The following is a 21,996-nucleotide window of genomic DNA, read 5'->3' as shown; positions in this document are numbered from 1 at the left end:
AGTAGAAGCTTCTGCTTATTTTCATGGACCATTACACTTAAAAATTCTGCACTAGGCATTTTTTGACCCACTGACCCTGTGTGGTTTCTCATACATACAGTGCAGGTAAACAGGCTGAAAAACAGGCATGTGCAAAGAGAGCTGAGACCTCTGCAAATTTGGTTGCTGACAGTCTCTGAACACCCCTGGTCAGAGGAATCTCTTCTCCTACAGGTAGCCAGGTGGTGTGTCAGAGATTACCTCAGATCTTGAGGCAGGATTAGCAGAGATGGCTAGGTGTGGGAGACCCTCTCCTCACTGCAGCAGGCAAGCAGCTTGTGCAACACTGTGTGAGCCAGGGCTGCCGGAGACATCAGGAAAATGGTGGCATCACTTCCTGCATTCACTAGCTGGTGCTTGGATTTAAATCAAGTTCATTTTTATTTAGGAAGCACACAGGGATGGTTTGAGGAAAAATGGAGACCCTACCTTTAGGTCCTCTGCACAGAGATGTTTAATGTGGCAATGGATTTATTTGGTTGGAGCTGTTGAATCCCAGGCACACTGCACGTGTCCTGGAGCGCAGTGATGCCTAAGCAGATTTACTCAGGGGTTATGGAAAGGACCTAGACAGAGCTTGGCTGTGTCCCTTAATCATTGCTCTTCTCATCAATTTTTTCAGGTCTCAGGGAGATGGAAAGCCAACCACAAGACAGAAGATGACAGCCATGGCACAAGACAGTGCAACAGGAATGATCATACAGCCTAACTTACGCGTAGTTTCTTCCAAGTTTATTCACACAGGATGATGGTGAGAGTTTTTGAAGATTTAGCTATGTTAAGTACATATTTTTTCTTTTTTTCTCTTTTTAACTGCTGAGAAAATCAGCACTGGTATGGAAAGAGGCAAGGCAAATGAGGGGATGGACCAACAACTGTAACTACTGTAAATCCCAAGCAGCAATCCTGCAGGCTCTGCTTATGAAATGAGTGAGTTTTTCATTTGGTACTCCAGATAACACTACACCTGCTGGTAAACTATTTTCACCAGCACTACATATGCACTTGTTCATACTTGCTCTCCAAAGCTAATCTAATAAATGCAAATGGACTGAGTGAGTGATCACAAGGGCCAGGTTTTGGGTTGTGTTTACCTGCACAGAGCTCAGAGAATACAGAGTTAAATGCTGCTCTAAAACAAGCTTTATTTTTGTTATTTGCATTTCAGCACAATCTAAACTAACAGATCCATCACAGAGGGTTTGAGTAGCACAGCAGTAACAGAAGCCACAAGAACAAGCCTCCCAGATTTCACACACATGCCCAACCACCACTGGGCACTCACAATTACAGTGTCACCCCAACTCTCCACAGAAATACCAGCACAGAGTAATTTGGTGAGATAATACATGAAAAACCCCACATAGCTCTTTAGCTGTGAAAACTACCACTGCCCAGGAGCCAGGATGTGACACCCTGTCACATCATCACTATTTGAATGACAGCATTCTGGGGCAACTTGAGCTCTCTTGATTTTTCCTCAGAAAATCCCTACTAGTAACCAATAATTGGTGGTGGAGACTGAGGCCCATGAGACAGATTTTCACATGTAGCTGATGTCTGTGGGAGAGATTCCACAACCAGTTTAAGGCAGTTGAAGACCTTGATGCAGCCAAAGAGGTGAGGAAAACAGAAATGTCCCTTCTTACAGCACCATCTGCTTATGCTAGGTATAACATAAACCTCTTTGTCTCATCTGTAAAAATATGGGTATCAAGGGGGGTATGAGATTTATTTTATAAACCACCAGGAGCTGCAGGTTATCTGGTATAGGAAGTTGTGTGAGCTTCTGTCAGTTGAAAATGCAACCTGACAATAACGGCCATACTGGCATAAAAGGCAGATAAAAAGTGTCCTGGAAGAAGTTATCCTACTTCCCAAAGAATTCCCATCAAAGTGCTCTGCTGCAGTGATGAAATCACATGCTGCTCAGTTCCCCAGAGAGTATATTCCCCCCAAACACAGCAGGACTGCCATGAATTAGGCTCCTGGACAAAAAGATTATCTCTTCATGAATCTGTATTGCTACCACAGATTGGAGAGAGACAGGAGTGGAAAGACAAAACAGGCCAAAAGTTTATACAGAACCATAGAATGGTTTGGGCTGGAAGAGATCTTAAAGATCTAGTTCTAAGCTCCCTGCCATGGGCAGGAACATCTTTCACTAGACTGGGTTCAGAGCCTCATCTAGCCTGACTCTGAACAACAGGGTTGGACAAAAAGTTTTGACAATTTTTTTTTCTAAATATGTCAGCTTTGCACAATACAATGAAATAAATCCCTTGCTATTACAACATCAGCCTTCATGACAGAGGTACTTGTGGGCAATTTCAGCAGAGGGGAAGGTTCAGAAGGACATGGAAATCACATGCGTATCACACAGTGGCAGTGCAGTCCTATGGCTGCCAAACCCCTTCTGATGCTAAGAACAGCCAGTATCCATCCACCTGCTTTAACAGCCCTGGAATGGATCCAGTGTCAATATCCAGCACACATCTGTCCTCAGATGCTAGGACAGCACTAGTTTGATCTGACAAATACACAAATGCAAAGGTGCAAGCATAGAGCCTCCTACTTCAACAGGGTGACTGAAAAGTGCTCCCTCCCCAGCAGAAAGGAATATGCACCCCAGAAGTCACAGGGCTCTTCCCTCATTTGTCTTGTGCTGTGGTAGCAGCATGAATCAGATGCTGAAAGAGTCCAACATGAAGCAGAATCTGATTTAAACAAACTGTACACACAACCACGTGGACTTTTTAAATAAAGGAAAATACTATTAAAATGTTAGTTTCCTTTCTCCCTGCCCCACTTCCCTTTCTCAGTTGACAGCCAACCAGCTGGTTAACTATTCGGAAGGTGCACGCTCCTTCCCACATTTAACCAGTGCTCCCCGTGGGGCTCTGTGCAGCCAAATGCTCACCACCTCTTTTTAATACTGAACCACAGCACACAGCCACTTCCTCAAGCTGGTGGCTGCACTCTGAGGGACAGCACCTGCAGGAGCTCAGCAGAAGCAATTGATGCTCAGCAGAAGCAATTGATTCACAGCAAAGCAAGATACAGTTGAGAGCTTCCTTCCACAGAACACAGCAGGAAGGGGGGATGTTGCCTTCAGACAGACAGAATGACCATGATGGATGCTGTCTTGCTATTATATGGTTCCTGTTGAGTGTGTGACCATGCTTTACTCTGGTTTTGCTCCTCTGAACAGCACCTCGTATAGAGCATAACAGGAAAGATAAATATATGACAATTATAGAGATTATAAGAGGAAAGATAAATGTATGACAATATCTGTCAGAATTTTAACCCAAACCAAATTTCCAAGCATTCTTTTACAGACAGCTATGAAGTGTCCAGATTTTTCCTAATCAAACAATGAAAAAGCACCCCAGTTCAACAGCCTTCTTAGCAAAGCCAGATGGTAAAAAGATGATAAAGCAGAACAGAATACAGTAAGCTGATATTTTCTGCAGGGGACTTCCCCTCCCTAATTAAAAATGACCTTCATTATTTCTTAGCTAGCATGACTTTTTAAAACAAAACATGGATAATTTAAATAGAAGCATAATTTGCAAAATGGCTTGCAATATCCCTTGGAACATTTTTCCACCTTTGACCACCTCTGAAGCACAAAAAAGCCTTCAGTAATGCAAGAAATCTGCTCCAACTTTTATGCAAGTCAATGTCACTGACAACTGAGCAAGAAAGAAACCACAGTCAAGTCCTCACTTCAAAGCAGTGTTTAGTTAGAGATGAATTGTGTGACCTTTTGGCAGTGTACAATGGAACAGAAGTCAAAGTTACCCAAATTCTTCCATGCTCTAAACAAATTCAGTCCCGTATCTGTGAGAAACTACCTCTGTGTTAGAATAGACCACACTTTCCAAAACATGTTTAAGCTAATAAAGTTTCATGGAAGCCTCAAAGAGAGCAGATAAGTCTTCTTCTGTTTGGGGACGTGGTGATAGTTTAGTCACTCTCTCCTGCAAGATGAAAGAAAAACTGGATTATAAATGGATACCAGTAAAATTAATCAAACAGTAGGTGAACTACGTGTCTCTGTACTAATATCCTTCACAGAGAATAACAAAGTTTTGCAAAATAAGTAATCAAGTAATTAAATTGAAGCATCATCAACTGTACAGTACTTTCAAGAATATATAAGCTAAAATTCCCTGTAACTAAATACACAGAAGCAAGATCAGAATGCTGTTCAGTTTCCGAGACAAGCACAGCAAACATGGCCTTCTCCATCACAGATGTCAGTACACCGGAGGACATTATCCTGAGAAGATAGTCCATTTTAAAATTAATTTGCCAGCACTGAACTAGGAGTTGGAGTTTTAGGGACCAAGACTCTCAAAATACTACACCTCCCAAGGCCCAAGAGCTGCTGTAAATGGGCAGAATAAACAGCACCTGTAAGTCAGACTCTGAAAAAGAGACACAGCAAAGGCAAAGTATGAAACTGCTTAATAAACAGCCCCACACCTCAGAGTCAGAATACAAAGGAATTGTGGTCAGTCTTCATTTGGACACTGATTCAACAGAATGTTCAGGTGCTAAAGCCCCAGTGACTGCAATGAAACTCAGGTATGTGCTTTAGTGCTCTGCTTGACAAAATAAGCACAAAGGCAGGGGATGCAATTCAGAAAAGCCCTGTGCTACTGAGGATGAGGAGCTGCATTAGTGCAGGTACCCAGTTACTGCAGGAACATTCAGCTGAAAGGGCTCAACATCAGTGTACTCATACTGGTCATGATTAGAACTTTCATGTTTTCAACAACCAATGATTTTAACTTTTACTGAAATACTGGGGAGAGTTAGAGATGTCTGCAAAGACAGAGTCCAGGCCCACACTAGGAGCACATTATCTTTAGATGAGGTCTGTTTGGGCAAGAAAGAGTTTCTTCTGCTGCAACCTGTTTCAACATCTCCCTTGTGGAAGATGCTGCCCTCCAGCTGTAAAGTTCCCCCTTTTTTCACATGTGAACAGTGGATATCATTTGCTGAGGTCCTTGCCTGAGGCATGGAGTGGGATGCAGGGGAAGGGGCTCCCCAGTGCCCTGCCTGGGCAGGAGGCTCAGCTGAGCCCCCTGGAAGCAGGGTGATGCCACAGTACAGGTTCGCAGCCGCGCGCTTCCCCCGGCGCGCGGGACGCGACTGTGGATGTGGTCACACGGCAAGCCAGGCCACCACACTGCCAAATCAACGTGAAACAGTGGTGAGAAGTCAGCTGTGAGGTATTCACAGCTCATAATCATGGTTAGCATGGCTTGTGAGGAGTCTGAGAAGTGCAGCTCTGTGTGCATAATTTTACCTACAGAAGATTCACTGGTGCATAAGTGGCAATCAGATGGTACCTCTCTCCCCATTGCTGACACCAGTGCTGCTACTCACAGAGATCCAGCCAAAGAGAAGACTAAGATTCTTCTATGCAGTTTTGAAACCAAATGAAAATTCAGACAGCACTAGGGCAATAGTGTGTTGTTTTTTTCAGACTCATAATATGCAAAATATGACAACACAGTGCTCAAGCATTCATAAATTCATCATATTAGGACCGTCTGGGCCAAAGCCAGTTTTGCAGCTCTGAGCACTGAGATGTCCAGATTTATCTGTAAAATCACACTGGGTGACAGGAGACAGCCAGCCTGACAGCCTGACAGACTGGAGCATTTCCCAGCTCTGGGGACAGAAGGCTGCAAACGGGTGCTCCTCCCATGTGCCTGGACACAGAGGCACCATCACTACCTCTGCACAAGCTTGCTGGTCTTTGCTGGTGCCCAGACAGCGAGGCCCTGGCTCCCTCAGTCTGACTCAGTGCATCCTGGTCCCGTGCCAAACCCAGCAGCTCTGGACTCATCACTGCCTCAGCCTCACTGTAGCTGCCTCTGGGATGTCTGCAGGGGGTGGGTGGACAGAGAACAGCCCTTCCACAATCTCTTATTTTCAGTGCCCCCATCTCCTCTCAAACACCACCACCCAGCCACCTTGAACTTAGAGACAGCATCTTCTTTGCTAGAATAACTGCTGTCTGTAAACAAGATCAACTTCAACAGCCTCACTTAGGAAGGGAAATAAAATTCTGTTTTAACTTCAAGTCTGTCCCAACAGAGCTCCCACCCCAAATCCCAACAGTCAGATTACATTCTGCCCTGCAGCCTGCACTTCATGGCATGGAATATACTTGGCAAACTTTTTAGTGCTATCACCACTGCACCACATTGCTTTCTTGATGTGAATGGGCCGTTGCTGTATTACAAAGCAAACCTACTGCAAGATGAAAAGCAAAAGAATTATACCAAAAAATAAACTATGGATTAACCCATGGGTACTAACAGATTGTTAAGGAACACTGATACGTTTGCATCATGTTACATCTCATACAAAAAAATAAGGGCTGAGAAACTATTAGGTCATCTCATTTTACACAGTACAATGAATCACCAATGCCATAAGAAGACAGAAAAAACCCTTCAACATCTTTTGGTGAAGAACCCTTCTCCAGCTATGCAAAACTTGCATTCAATGTTTGTTTTAAAGGAATGTGTTTATCAAAACAAACCCTCCAAATGCCCCATAACAATGCACAGGCATAACCTACTTCATGGGTGCTCAGAGACCTTAGTTTTCTTCCTGGCTTTGCCACTGCTGTTGAGTGTGATCCTCAATAGTTGCACCTTTGTGTCACTTTCTCAGGTATAAAATAGGAATATTAATATTTACTGTTAATGTAACTGTTCTAAGGTGCTCTGAGATTTATGAGTGAGAAGAACTATACAGGATCTGCTGTAAAAAGTGAATAACCTTTTGGCCTAAAAAATTTTCACTTTCTCCATAGTAATATTTCCCTTGCAACTTGGTGGGAACAAATACTAGGTTCATAGCATATGAATCAAACTGGTTTTTTACAAGGAAGACTCTGGATTTTGCTTTAAGAGTGGTGTGTTGCTTTTTGCAGTGTCTTTGTGGGCATTGAAACAATAAAGGGTACTACAAGTTTAATCTATATCATCCCAGGGGACCTTATTTCAAATTCTGATGGGGGTCAATGGAACAAAAAAGCCATCTGCGAAGAAAAATGCAACTTCTCAATATGGAAAGTTTAATGCAAAGTGAGTTTGATCATTCTTACCAGATAGCACTTGGTATTAAGGCTTTATCTATAGACCACCTGCACACATAATTAAGAGAGGTAGTTATGAAAAAAGCAGTATCTACTACAAAGATCACAGGCCTATGAAAAACATCCTCTTTTTAAAAACTGTAACATTAAAAAAAAACCCAAACCAAACACTTAGCCCTTTTTTTCTGTATCCATGTGAAAACTGCAGCATGCACTCCATCCCACTGAAAAGAAAAACCTAAGCTGTGGAGTGAAACAATATATAGTTGACTATCCATAATTTTCTCCATTTAATAGTTTTCATGCAGGAATAGAAATAAAACTTGCTGGAAAAGAAGCACTTCTGATTTTTTTCCAAAATCTGTTCTATTTTATTTGACAAGAAAAACTGTTTTGCTCTCTGTCTTACCTGAGGCAGAGTGCCTTTGACTAATGCAGGGATGTCTGCTTTGGAATAACCAATTGCAGCCAAGCCATCATCAACATTCAGATCAAATAGGAATTTCCGGAGTGTGTCTGCCAAAATAAGCCCAGCATCTTTGATTCTGGCAGTGCGGATGTCAGCTCCTAAAATAAGACATAATGCCTTGACTGTAGGGTGGAGAGAGCAGAGGAAGCCTGTCCTGGACTTAATTTAATCATAATATCAGCTGAATACATATCCATACATAACAGCCACTGCCCTAAAAGCAACAAGAAGTAAAAAGAGGAATCAGTCCTCATTTTACAGTTGGAATGGTTTGTGAAAGGTGGAATAAAACAAGATCAGAGGCAAGTTCACTGCTGCCAGAAAGACTAACTGCCACATGAGGTTAACTTCCTTTCCCTCTGTGCTCACAGGGAGAAGCACTTTTTAGTCTGACTAACTGCTGGGAGGAAAGCAGCTAATGCATGAACATCAGTGGTATTTATTTGTATGGACAGTGTGCCAAATGCTAACTTCATTTTAAGGTCTTGAGTTTGCTGACATCTAGAGGACTGTTCTGTTCAATTACACATCACCAGAGAGGACTACAGCATGTGGGCTGAAAAAGGCAGGAGACAGCAGGGCAGTGTTCAGCACGTTGAGTAAATTCTAAATTTATTGCTGTTTGAATATGTGCTGACTTGTGTAGGGTACTGTAGAGCTGAAGAGGAGGAACTGCTCTCTTTGAAACAACTACTGAACAGTAATGAAAACACCAACACAAAATGAAAGATTATAAATATTTCTTACGGAATAGCTCGTGTTCCCTTCTTCAATGAATGTTCAGGACTTACTTAAAAGTAATAATAAAAGTATGTCCAAACAGGAGACCCAAGTCCCTCCATATGATTTCTTTCAAAGTAACCCAAGCTAAATTGGTTCTCTGTGTGACCTCAGTGATGTTACAGCAGAACTATTTAAGGTCTAAGTGCCACACTGAGAGATGAGTAAGAGCAAGACATAGCTACAGGAAAAATATCTTCTGTGATCCTCACACAGCTCAGTGTAACATTCAAAAGGAGTTAAGGGAATAGGAAACCTGCAAGCTCACTTGAAGAGCTCAGATATTCAGGTAGTAAGGCTGGCAGTAATGTAGTAAATAATGTCTGGGAAAAAAAGATAAATAAGATATGAGAGAGTCTTGTACAAAGTCTTGTGCTATTGGGGCCATGCCATGAAGTCTAAGTTTATCTGGGTTTTGCTGTGGAGGGGTAACTCCACAGCAAAAAGACATAAACCCTCTATTCAGATGGTAAAGTAAAAGGGAAATGCAGGAGGATAAAATATGACAGTAAATGTGGTTGGCAGTTTTAAAATATTACCATAGTTCTAGTACTTTCTTTTTGCTCAGCTTAAAAGATTCATCGGTCTTTAATTGCTCTTAGAAAATCTCTGGCCACATGCACACCTATTTCAACTGTCTAAGAATCCATGCAGGGAGGTATTGGATTTTTTCTGGCTGTACCCAAATTCACAGCTGTACATACACACAACATAACTATTTAGTAATCTGCTTCATGTCATAAAATACCTTCTTAGTCATTGCATTTGGCAACATGACAGATTTGAATCAGCTACTGTAGTCAGTTGGACTCTGGAGTGGACTCAGAAGTAAACACCCCAGATGGGAATTAATAAATTCGATCCCACGTGACGTGTTTTCAGCAGAATCCCTTTCCAGCAAGGCACACAATGACGTAGTTAAACTTTCTACTGAGAAAATTAACAGAACTTCTAGAGACAGAATTTATGGCAGAAGTTAATACCACAAAACCTAAGGGAACAGCTTTTCAGTCACTTGTTTTAAAATCAAGAGTCAGAGCTGAAAGTTTCTGATATGGTGTGCTGACCAGTTATCCAGACACATTTTGTTTCATTTTAGTTGTGTGTAATTGCTGTAGGAACACAGATATTTATTAGCTCAGTATATGACTCCAGCTGAGTTTGTGTTTTGGTTTTGACCATAAGCAGGACAGCATACGTTAGAGGAAGCCTGAACAACCTCACAGACCATTTACGAAATAAACAGAACTTTAACCCAATGTAGTTTTTCTGACCATGTTGTTTTGCACCCTCTATAAAACACTATAAAATATATAAAATACCATAAAATAATATAGTATATATAAAATATTTATACTATATATAAAATACTATAAAATGTCTATATTAAAGTCCTATTCTTCTTGAGATCTCCAGTGCTTTGAGATTACTTACACAAGCAAGTCATACATGTGACTGGACTGCTGTGACTTGCATACAGAAGGCTGACCATACAAGGGACTGAACACAAATTTTCCAAATAACAGGAGAGTTGACCTAACGACTTTTTCTCTACTCCCTGCACTGCTGTGCATGTGGCTGTGCCTGCTCCTTGGCCAGCATGTGTTTTAGCAGCAGTGTAGCTGCTAAACACAGCAAAACCTAGTGCACACAAAACCTAGTGCAGGCAAACCCCCTGACCTTAGACAAATAAATTAGCTCAGTGCAGAGCCATGCTGTCACAGCTAGAAGCTCTTAGACTACATCACTGGAATCTGGTTTATTACACACAGTCATGCTGGAGGTACAATAAAGAGCTATCCTTTCTCTTAGGACACCCTTTGGTGATGGACTGTAACATAACAAGGCACTATATGACAAAATAACCTTTAAATGAGCTGTCAGCTTGCAACTGTCACTTTTATTCTGCTAAAAAGCAGAAAAGGCCATTTTGTTAATTAATCTCTTTTTAGCCATTACATATGTGTCCACAGAAAAGCAACTCCAGGAAAAGCTTTCCCTTGGCATCAGCCACTGAGAAATTCCAACACCTACAAACAAGCTTAGGCCTACATTAGAATGACCAAAACCCACAGCTGTGTGCCATGGAAAAAAGAGCAGGAGCGATTCAAAATATCACTGTTCTAAATCACTGCCACAACAGGGAATTTGTTAGGAAAAATACTTCCTTTTAGCCAGCAAATGCCCCTGAGTGCTGGTTCACTTTGTGGTAACTACTCTTCATAAAGTGACAAGAGTTGTGCCAATCACAGCTACTCTTTTTTAATTTGCAACAGACCTCCAGTTAATTTCAGCTGTCCACTTTTCTAGCCAAGAATCAGATTTCTCCAGCTTGCTCCTCTAATCACATCATACAATATCAAAATTCAGCATTATTCCATCTAATTTGCATGATATCTAATTCCACAATCTTGTTTTCTAAACTTAAACCCCTCCCAACAACCAATGACAATTGCTTGCACACAGCGTTTTTCAATCCCAAAATGTCATTTTGGAAAGAATTCCATTTGTACACGAGAACTGTACCCACAGATGTTCCTACCTAGAATCTCTGCAGCTTCTAAATGCCGCTCAGGATGTATCTGTGCTGTGAAAGCAAACACTGCTGGGGATGTCAGCACCACAGAAAGGCCATGAGGCTGGGAAAAAAAAAAAAAAACAACAAGAAAAAAAGAATAAAACACATCAACAGGACATGTACTTTTAACTTCAATGGACTTTAATGCTCATTAATGACAGATAACAGATATTTGAAATGTATATTAAAAACCAAAAAATAAACAAGTTTTACCACTAAAGAGTGATCCACATTATAATCCTTTGGTTTGTAAGTTTTCACCAAACCAGAAATAGGGTAAGACATTCCATGGCTGGAACAGAGAGCAGAGAGAGAGTGGTTAGGGCAGCTCTCCTGGTATTTGGAAAATTTGTGTTCAGTCCCTTCTGTGGTCAGTTTTCAGTATGCAAGTCTCTTCAGTACAGATTCTCAGAAGGCATTGACAGGTATGATGTGGATATTAGGTACAGAAAACTCTCATCCCTCTGCACCTCAGGGACCTAGCTGGAAAAAACAGTACCTCCTTACTTTGTGAGTGTGAAGTTTTATTACTTCACTGACTGAACTGAAAGATCTTCAGTTCCTAAAGTAATGTAAATATGCCAAAAATATCATAGTCTGCATACCTATGTGTTCACACTGTCTGAGAAAAAGAAAGTTTAATTTTGAGATATAATTATAAAAGTAGACTTGCTCACAGAAAAGGAATGAAAGGAAGGTCTCTGAAGAGAATGACTGCTAATAACTTCTGTACACAATTCACTTTTAGGCTTTGCTTCTTTGAGATTTTCATCCAAATGAAACTATATTACCTTGCAATATTAATTACAGCTCATTTCAGACTGCTGATTGCCTATCCCACAGACAAACTTACAGATAATTGCATCAGTTCAGGAAAAACTCAAGATTACATCATTGCTGTCTCACTGCAGAACAGCTGGCATGGAATCTAAGATTTTAAGTGTCATTGACTTTTTTACTCTTGTTTTTACTACCAAGGAAGGTAAAGACGGCTGTGTTTTGTAATTTTCACATGACTGGTTTTGAGTATCACAACCCAAGAATACACAATCTTTACACACATAGATGACAAGAGCCCATCAGTTTGTCACAACACACAGGTCCTTCAGCATCACAGGCCAGGCTACAATCCCTTACTCTACCTTCAGCAACAAGGGCAGCAACATCTTTGACAATCTGAAACAAACACTAGCTGTAAGCTGACCTCAGATGGAGTTACTGTTTCTCTGTACTCACCAGAGATGAACACCAGCATTGCCAAAGCCAATCCCAGCAAAAGCACTTGCCAGGTGCATGTTGGCTCTTGCTTCACGGTCTTCAGGGTTTCTGATGGCTCTGTGCACCATGGAGGCAAATGGTACCAATGAATTTTCACAAACAGATTGGTGATTCAGGAGGGAGAAGGGAGAAAGGACTTCTTTATGGACAGATATACAAAAAATCTAAAAGATAAACTGAGATTAAAATGGTGGAAATGGAATCAAGCCATGCTTCGGTAAAAGAACAAGGCTGCATCTGGATCACTTATGTAGATCATACTGGTTCACTGAAGGGCAAGCTTCCTTTCACTTTTCCAAAAACCAAGTAAATAGAGTGGATTTAACCATATTCAATTCAGTGGTGAATCAAAAAATTCTAGTTAGAATGTTTGGTAATTCTGTGTATGGCTCCAGGATCACTCCAGCTTTCTCACCATCTCATTAGGTGGTGCTCTAGACCCCACCACCTGTGTGGGATGAAGACAGGATTCCCTGGCTTCCTGTGCCTCAGGATCCCTTTGAAGTTTGACAGTAAGGAGAAAATGTCTCATGAATAGATTCCAAAGGAACAAAAACCATTTTGACTCACCAGGTACTGTGAAAAAATTTTTCAAAAAAACCCCACATTGATCTTTAATAGAAGTGCAAATGGTATGCAAAAGCTGTAAAGAGGCTAAAACTTCATTGACAGGGATCAACACCAATTCCCAGCTAAGGCAATACCTATTCTAAATTGAAGGTCTTTAAGAATGAGAACGCTTGCAATAAATGCATACTTTTGCACATTCGTAAGTGTATATCTTAATTTACACTGAAGGCCACAGAAGTAACATCAGCAGTATTTTATTCAGTTTGTTACATATACCCCTTATTCTGTCTTAGAAAGGAGGTTCTTGAAAAAAAAGAAAAGTAAATTCTGCTCCCATATTAACTGAACAACTTGAAATACCTTTAACTGAGGACTTCAAGAATAGATTCACAGAGGCATTAAAAAGCTACCTCCTCAAAACAAACTACTAATCCAAATTTTATCTGAAAAATATTTTGCTTTATTTAATAAAAATCCAGGGTAGAAAACAAAAGCTTAATGTTGCAGCTTGCCTCATTCTAGCCTAAAATTTCCATTCTTGCAGGCCCCTGCTTTGGGGCATTGTGTACTGAGCACCCTGCAGGGGGGATGGCTGTTAAGTGTGTTACCTTTTCAGGTACTTAGCGACAATTCTCAGAGCGTGCAGAGCCCAGACGTCGCTGATGGGGTTGCTGCCTTGGTAGGCCGGGCGCTCGATGGGGTTGGAGGGGCAGGGGCTGCGCTGGTGGTAAGGGAGAGCAGTGTACGACTCCAGGGCATGGCTAACAGAAAGATGGAGAAATCAATTACTTAAGGGAGAGAGCTCTCTTTCACTGCCCTGCTGTCCTTTGAATGCAGGTTCTTTTTTATTTCTGGTGTCCAATGGTTGCTGAAACAAGAAATACAATCTCACAGACAGTGGAAGAATGCTGGGCCAGCACCTCCACAGCACTTCCTCTCCAACACACACACAGAAGGCAATCTAAACACAGTCCCTTTCTATCAGCTCGCACCTGCTAAAAGCCTGGTTGGATGCACCAGCACCTGTAGTGTTTCTCACTGAAGAGGGCTGTGCATGTGCAATGAGTGCATTTCCTTTCTGTAGGACAGGAACCATAATAGACTTTAGCACTGGAAACTTCATAGGGTACTTTTCTTCTAGAAGTACTGACCTTAAAAAAATTATGGGTGATATTTAAGCTATGTGGAATTGCCAAGAGTCTCATCTCCCACACACTCATGTATCTGACCACATAAAGAAGAGGCACAGCCTATATGACTCTATTAAGATGAACAAAACTACAGACAAACCAGTTTTATTAATGAACAAATGCCTTTTTTCCATTACAGACATTGCAGGCCAGGGTCCTTCACCACACTTGAGAAGTCACAGTTTCATTACATATCTATTACTTTAATATACATAGCACCCAGAAGCAAAGTAAACTGTGGCTCTCCAAATAGAAATGCCAATGTATTTTATGCAGTTAAGCTGTTGGTTTGAGATGAATAAAATTTTGTGCCAAGTAAAAAGCAAACTATGAGATTGGTTCTGAAGATGACCATAGCTGGATGAAGACCTGCTGGTATCTCACAAGCTTTTATGAATTTTTATTGACACATCATGGCTTTTGTTAGAAAATTCTTATTCTTTATTCCCTGCAATGTCTGTGATTTATGATAAATGCTATTACAAATGTGATTAATCATCTATCTCCATGATCCCTTAAAAAGGGACACCTGGACTCTCTTCCCTGACAAAAGCTATTCTGGAAGCAAAGAGTTTCTCTGGTGCACTGCAAAAACATTCAAATTTCTGCAAAAGCAGGATTTGTTTCCATACATTCTGAGGGAGGCAGTGAAACTAAGGAAGAGGAAAGTCTGACAGAGCTCACCTTAACAAGAATAGCAAACAGAAAAAAAGATAATCCTCTTGTGCCCTCAAAATACATTTTTCTACAATCATCATAGTAAAAATACAAAATTTAAATAAATTCATGTAGCAGCCTATGCAGAAAACTCACCAAAGCACATCAAAGCCACTGTTGGCCACTATTCGTTCAGGCATAGACAGTGTGTGTAAAGGATCAATGATCCCTAACGTGGGCTTAATGGCTCTTGAAGCAATACCTGCAATGTGCAAAGGGAGGAAGATCAGTTAAAGATGTTTTGCAACAAATATACAAATAGGACAAGTTAAGCTTAATGTTCAAAACATGACAATAAGGAGAGAAAAAATATTTGAAACCATGAACATAAAAGCAAAGAGAGAGAAGGGAGGGTTGAGAGTATTTATGAATGTAAACTGATGATGAAGTCTCTCTAAAAGAGTTACATGATTTGAGACTTTTGCCTGAAGTGGATTATACCAGACAATGCTCTCTCCCTGTTTGCAACCCTCCCTGAGCAGCCTTGCAAGATATCTGTGGCATCTGCAGTATTCTTAGATTTGCATCTTCTGTGGACAGGCAGAAGGCAAAACTGGTTTGTACCTGCAATCAATTGTTATTGCCAGTTGCTGTCTTCAGCATCTGTAATAACCATGCCCTTGTATTTTGGTTAAGGGCACAAAGATGTAGCTCTGAGAGAGACAGACAGACAGGCAGACTGACTGACTACGTATAGACTAGAAAACTCTTGAGCTATTGTCTCCTTAGCACACCCATCTGGGTCCTGTGTTCTGCAGACTGTGTGGTGTATAAAATCCACATGTTTAGAAGCAAAACCTTAAACAGCTGTGAAGCTCAAGACGACATTTTAGCCTTAATCTTTATTTGCCAGGGATGAAAAGGCCAAAGGAAGACAGTGTCCCTCACTTGCTCAGCATCCCATGCCTGAGGTTTCCAAAGTCAGGAAAAGGAACATTTGGTTGCAATTACACAACAAAGAAACAGAAGTCTTAAAAGTAGAAAGAAAAATACAGAGGAAATAAGGAACAGTTGGTTGACCCTGAATATAAGTGGAAATTTCCTTTGCAATTAACATTTTCTGCCATTTAAGGACTTGAAAGATTTTAGTTTCCTGTTTTGCCTTCAAACTATAATCCACAGTATTACGTAGGTATTTGATTATGTTAATAAGATATAAATTTAATTCAATGAGGAAATTTTTAAGCTTTTAAAATTTGCCTGTGGCTGTTGAATCAAATGAAATGACACCTGAAATGACATGCAGCATCCTTTCCTTTCAAGGCAGGGAAATAACAAAGACATGGGAAAAGCAGTTGTCTTGAATAACACACAGAAACCCCCACAAAACAAACAAAAAAACCCCAAAACAAAGCACCAAAACCTCACCGGTTTTAACTTTTAGTTCTTTGAAGTCAAAAATGGCAACACCAGTGGTTTCACTTCCAGTGCCAGATGTTGTAGGAACTTAAAAGGAAGAATGGAGATAACAACAAATAATAAGAAATATATAATACTGCAATTTAAATAATAAAACCACAATAGTAACACCACCCAAAATACAGGGCCCAGGAAATCTTGGAGGTATCCCTGATCCAAAGCCAAGAGATCAAAGGGAAACTGCTACTTTGATCTCTTTTCTCAGTAAAGGAGTCTAGCTGAGCTAAACAAGACAAAGTAAGGATAAAACCTCTGATTTTACCTCCACTGAATTAAACAGCAAAATGACTTCTGAATACAACTAGAGGGGAAGTTAGCCCAAAGGAAGCTGAAACAGCCACAGTAAACTGATTTCAGTAGAAGTATCAGGGAGTGTAGAATGCCTCACCTTCCCCTTGCCCCAACTCTCCACACACTCTCCTCATTCTTTACCTGCAATGAGTGGCTTGAGGGGCACAGTGACCGGCTTCCCTTTCCCAATAGGAGCATTGACATAATCCAGGAATTCTGATGAAGGGCTGGCTGCATACAGGTTGGCAGCTTTGCAGGTGTCTATCACAGACCCACCTCCAACAGCAACATAGGCATCAAACTCTCCCTTTTTAGCAAATTGGATGGCATCCAGGAAACTTAGGACACAAGAAAGATTTTCCAATTAGTCATGGTAAAACCAGTACACAGGGAAACTAACTATTAAGACCAGCACGCAGGCCACAAGGAGGTGTTCAAAAAGCCATATGAAGTCCTGTAAAGGCCTAGTTGGAGAAATGCACTGTCAGAAGCAAATTGTACCTTTGGTCTGTCGGCTCCACACGGACATTATCATATATTTGAAAGTTTATACCATATTTTGCCAAGGAGTTTAATACTGCATTTACAGGAGGGAGTTTGGAGAGGTTTTTATCTGTCATCAAACAAATTCTTCTAGCACCAAGATTCTGCAGGTCCTATAATAATGAATAAAAAAAACAAACAACTGGTATAAAATCACACACTTCACTATTTAAGCACTAATCCAAATCAACGGAACCATTTGATAATAATAAAACCCTGACTTAAAAATAATTGGTTATTGCAAAATTTTTAAAACCATATCCACTGAAAAAAAAAAGAGCATTAACCACACACATGTAGAATAGAGAAAGCAGAATAAAATTTTAAAATATTTTTTCCTAAGTTCCTGTGAGAATAAAAAAGGCCTTTTCACAGATTGCCTCCATTAACTGCCCACCAAAGCACAGCATTAAAATATTAAAAATGCAATACTGGATATTTATTTATTATTGATGAAAAATCAAAATGAGGTGGCAAAAGGAAGAAAAACAATGCTACATCCTATTGTATAGCTAAGTTGTCACAATAGCTATACAATACGTATAAATTATTCTAGTGGTGTTTAAAGACAGGTTCTGTCTAATCTCATTTACAGTCTGACTATAATTTTACTTCACAAATTTTCAAATATAAAAGAGATCTATTAATGCTAGAAATGCCAAAAATGAGGAAAAATGATAAATGACAAAAGCCAGTGATAAAAGCACACTGGAACAATGTACTCAGGTGAACCATCTCCCACTGCTGAAACAAAAATTCTACACTTACACAGGGCAAGGTGAGAGCTGAATGAATATCTAGCTAATTTAATAGAGTCTCTGATTGAGTTAATGAGAGCTAGAAAGATGAAAGCAGTCTTGAGAAAATCCTGGTGAGTCAGCAGGATTCAAAATTTTTTTCTGAAATAAATTCCCGGTCAGAGAAAAACATTGTTGCATACTTGTAGCAAAGTACCAATGACTCAATTATCCCCTGAGCTGCATTTCATATACCAGAGCACCACTGATGCACCAGGCTTCTGTTCTTCAACCAACAGTATGCTCCGACCTTTGTGCACTGATACATTGGACCACACCATATATAAGCTTTCCTTTATTAAGTAGATTTATAGCACTGGCAGCCCTTCAGAAAATAACTTTTTGCCAGGGATGCACTCACACCATAGCAGCTTACCATGCCAATCTCTTTTGTGACTCCTTCTCCATATCGGATGTTTGAAATGGCCATCTATAAAAAAAAAAACATTTCTTTTTCTCAACAAAAATGGCATCTGGCCCTACTCATCCAAATATTTACATTGATAATGTAAATATTTGTTAAGTGCCGTATTTGTCAAGAAGTATTGTTTGTACAGCTTTTAAATGAAACATATTTTATTATTAAATCTACCTCAAATGCATAGTCTGTACTCCCCAGGGTGGGCCGTTCAGGAACTGGAATGGAAATATAACAGTAGAATTAGGAAAAATAACTTATTTCATTCTGTTTCTCAGCTCTAGAGTTGACAGATTCCCTTGCTTTTAGCATCACTAACATATTTCCACGGGTCATCTCAGCTTGTCTGGATAACAGTCACCCATTTCACTCCTTGCTGTTCATGAGATTAATGATCCAAGTACTTGATCTGACTCATATAATTCAACAAAACAAGTGTGTTTTTCAAGAATTAAGTATTTTTTATAAAAACTGAATGAATTAGCAGGAAGGTTGCATGAGAGTTTGTTTGCAGTCTACAAAGACCAGAACATCACATAAAAAAGTAGAACTGAGTATGTGTGGAGCATTCAGGCTGCTACATACAAGCTGAGACGTGCTAGAAATGCAGCCCCTATCATGTAGGGGCTACATGATAACCTTTGGAACAAAGACAAATTCATGAGACATCTTCTTTATGTACCTGGATAGAGAACACCTTATGTATGCATGGGAGCAATACTAACAGGTGTTTGCACTTCTTTTTACTTCTGCCTGGTCCTGAACGTGCAGGTGAAACAGAATTATTTGCTATAAAATTACCACGTGTACTGCTAATAATAATAAGAGTCAGTGTGTTAATATTAACTTTAATTAGAAGATATTTATAAGGACAGTATTTCAGTCATAGCTTCTCTCTGCCATGTCATTTTTGCATGGATTATCACAAAACTCAATTTCTGGTGTATTCTGATTTTGCCATAGAGTGAAGCAAACTGCACCAAGTGAAATTGCCCATTCTTCTCCAAGAAAAGACCAGGCAAAGCACTCTGCTCTTCCTGCTGTAGGCATGCCTTATGTCTGCTATATTAATTGAAAATACGCAATTTGGATTCTGATCCAAGGAGTGAAACCATGATAATGAGGCTTGCAGACATGCTGGGGTGCACTGAAGCACTGACCCACAACAGTAACAGATAGATGTATTAAAGCCCTTTATGTACTTTCTATTCAAGCACAGGCCAGCTGCTATCGGCTCCTTCATTGCCACCTCTTGTCAGGCTGTACATGTTTGACCTCTCCTGGAGCTGGAGTCTGCTGTACTTTCAGTCATTAATTTGACAGGCTAAGGACATGTCCAAACCATTTACTCTCTTGCTTTCTGATAGTACAATAGACACCCTGCTGTTACATTGTTGAAACAAACTTAACTTTCAAGATGAATTTTACTGAGTTCAAAAATTGTACTATTTCCTTGAACACTGCCAAGGAGTGGCAGTGTTCAAGGAAATAGTACAATTTTTGTACTAAAAAAACCCAAAGAAGTTTGGGGTTTTTTCAGCTCTAGTCACTGTTCAATCATTTCCCACTATTTAGAGATTTACTGAATTGATATCATCTTGCTACGCTATAGACTCTATTGCTGCCTAAAACTTTCAGAGAGGGTTCTTAACTCAGGCTTCAGTTTGGCAAGAGCTTAGTTTAAATTGACTGAGTAGGTCACCAAGCAGACAAGCAAAAGAACAAAATTCTATTTCTCAGCTGCACTGTCTTGCTGTATGGATCATCTTGGGCAAAACAAGTATCTGAACATAGAAATAGTTTTTCCATATGTAAAATGACAATGTCAATTCTTTAGGAAGTGTTCTAAGCATGTGAAATCATGCTACTTAGAGTTACACATTACTGAAATTATTGCCCAAACCACTAATATTTAGTGGATCTGGAGACTTACCAACAATCTGGAGACTGACAGATACTTATTCTCCTAGCCTCCCTACAGCCCATGCAAACAGAAGCTCCTCCTAGGGTGACTGGGGTAAGTCAGCGCAGCTCCCCTGCTCACAGTCCACAATCCTGGCTAAGTGAGCTGCGTTCTTGGGACTGACTGTATAAAAACCCGGTGGAGATTTTATTCCCCAGGTCAACACACACCTTTGTGAAAGGCTACTTTTTATCCATATCTTCCTGTTTCTTTTCTGGTGCAACACGTGTGCATCCAAAAGCAGATCGAAAGTTGAGATGGTTCAGGTGATGACAGCCAGAGCAAAGTTCAGATCAAAGAACTGGCCCCACGGTATGGGGAGGGAGGGGACAGGAGGCAGTAACTGTGGTTTATGTGTGTGAAAAATGTGTATTTTATGACTGGCTTTTCGCAAATATTAAAGTGAATGTTATATATGTTGTGTTAGAAAGTGATGCTGTATTAATTCTCTTAAGTAGTGTGTTAAATACAGTTTTAGGTTATAAAAAAAAAGTTAAAATAGAAACTATGCTATGTAGGATACTTTTTTAAAGAAAGGACTTGCAGCAAGGTAGCCGCCACAGGACACCTAAATCTTTCGGAGAAAAAGAATTTATTGCCTTCTTATCAGAAGAAATGAACTTCTTCCCACCTTGAAGGCGCTGTTGGGATTCAGAGGAAGAAGTTGACGATGACCAGACAGAATCCTGTCTTTGAATGGAATTTATGCATCATGTATGAAGTGTATGAATATGCAACAGGCTATTGCTTTTAAGGGTTAATCCTTTGTTAAAGGGAGTCCTTTTTCGGGCTCATGCTGCCTAGAAAAGGATACCCGGATGTCTGTAACTCTTTGTCTCTATTGTCTCATTTTGTCCTAATTCAATTTGTCCAAATTATTATAGGTCTAATTATATTACTATTTTTATAACCATTTTATTACTATTAAACTTTCAAAATTTTAAAAACAAGTGATTGGCGTTTTTTACATGTGGGAGCAGTGACTCTCTCCAACAATAACCACTAGCACTGTACAGCTGCAAAATAACAGGTTGTTTATCTTCTTCTTTAGATTGTTCCTTCCCAGCTGTTACCTGCACCCTCTGCCCAGGTTGCACGGATACATACAGCCCTCTGCAGGGCCACGGCCTACGGAATTATTTTGGAGAAACAAATTAAGTCTTACCTTGGGAATAAGTGTGGCCATGGCTCGGGCACCGACAACTAGTTAAAATGTTAAAAAAAAAAAAAGTTATGGTTAAAAGGGGAAAACTAAAGCAGAAAACTAAAGCTTTACGTCCTAGAAGTCTCCTGTAAGCACCCCTTCCAAGGGCCTGCAGCTGAGCCCGCCGGTGTGCAGCGGGAGCAGGCACGGGAGGGTTCGCAGGGGCGGAGCGGCCGCTGCTTTTCGCGTCCCGGCCGCGGGCCCGGTCCCGGGAGGGACCCCCGTGAGGGACCCCGTGAAGGACCCCGTGAGGGACCCGGGAGGGCCCCGGCGCTACCCCCGCGCCCCGTGCCGCCGCACTCACGCCGCCCGCTCCAGCTGCCGCAGCAGGCGGGACACCCGCGCCCGCCCCGCTGCCATCGCCCGGATCTGGGACGGCCGGGAACGGGGAACGGGGCCCGGCACGGGGCCGGGGCCGGGCCGGCGGCAGCGCCTCCTCCCGGGAAAGCCCGGGACAGCCCAGCACACGACTGTCCCAAACAGGGACTCGCAGGCTCAGGGGAAAAGTGTCCGCATTCAGCACCCCCAGCCCACGGCCCTAAGGTCAGCGTGGTCGACACCCAACTCAGGCCTGTTTTAAGGCAAGCAGAATCTGCTTGCTAAAACGG

The 21,996-nt window shown here is 41.0% G+C and overlaps 1 protein-coding gene across 1 annotated transcript; it reads right to left on the bottom strand.

Moving 5' to 3' along the window:
* Positions 1-1,164: 1,164 nt before the first annotated feature.
* ADHFE1 (alcohol dehydrogenase iron containing 1) lies at positions 1,165-21,765 on the bottom strand. The gene is made up of 14 exons (XM_036378915.1): positions 21,693-21,765; positions 21,350-21,387; positions 18,396-18,439; positions 18,180-18,233; positions 16,965-17,119; positions 16,605-16,801; positions 16,122-16,199; positions 14,850-14,955; positions 13,455-13,607; positions 12,235-12,333; positions 11,212-11,290; positions 10,963-11,059; positions 7,581-7,738; positions 1,165-4,025 (listed from the first exon to the last, which is right to left on the bottom strand). The coding sequence occupies exons 1-14, from the start codon at positions 21,746-21,748 to the stop codon at positions 3,942-3,944; spliced, it is 1,398 nt and encodes a 465-aa protein (XP_036234808.1). The 5' UTR covers positions 21,749-21,765; the 3' UTR covers positions 1,165-3,941.
* Between the last annotated feature and the right edge of the window lie 231 nt (positions 21,766-21,996).

Source organism: Molothrus ater, chromosome 1 (assembly GCF_012460135.2).
Source record: "Molothrus ater isolate BHLD 08-10-18 breed brown headed cowbird chromosome 1, BPBGC_Mater_1.1, whole genome shotgun sequence".
Lineage (NCBI taxonomy): Eukaryota > Metazoa > Chordata > Aves > Passeriformes > Icteridae > Molothrus > Molothrus ater.
Note: the sequence above shows the minus strand (reverse complement) of the source record. Positions and strands in the feature narration are given on the sequence as shown.

What these genes read in the sequence shown, in the direction of transcription:
- ADHFE1 (XM_036378915.1), bottom strand. Translation starts at nt 21,748, where the DNA reads ATGGCAGCGGGGCGGGCGCGGGTGTCCCGCCTGCTGCGGCAGCTGGAG. An exon ending in AGTGGCTTTGATGTGCTTTG is followed by an intron (nt 13,608 to 14,849) that starts GTGAGTTTTCTG and finishes TCTTTCTGTTAG; the next exon opens with CCATGCCCTGGAGTCGTACA. An exon ending in GTCGCTAAGTACCTGAAAAG is followed by an intron (nt 12,334 to 13,454) that starts GTAACACACTTA and finishes CATGGTGCACAG; the next exon opens with AGCCATCAGAAACCCTGAAG.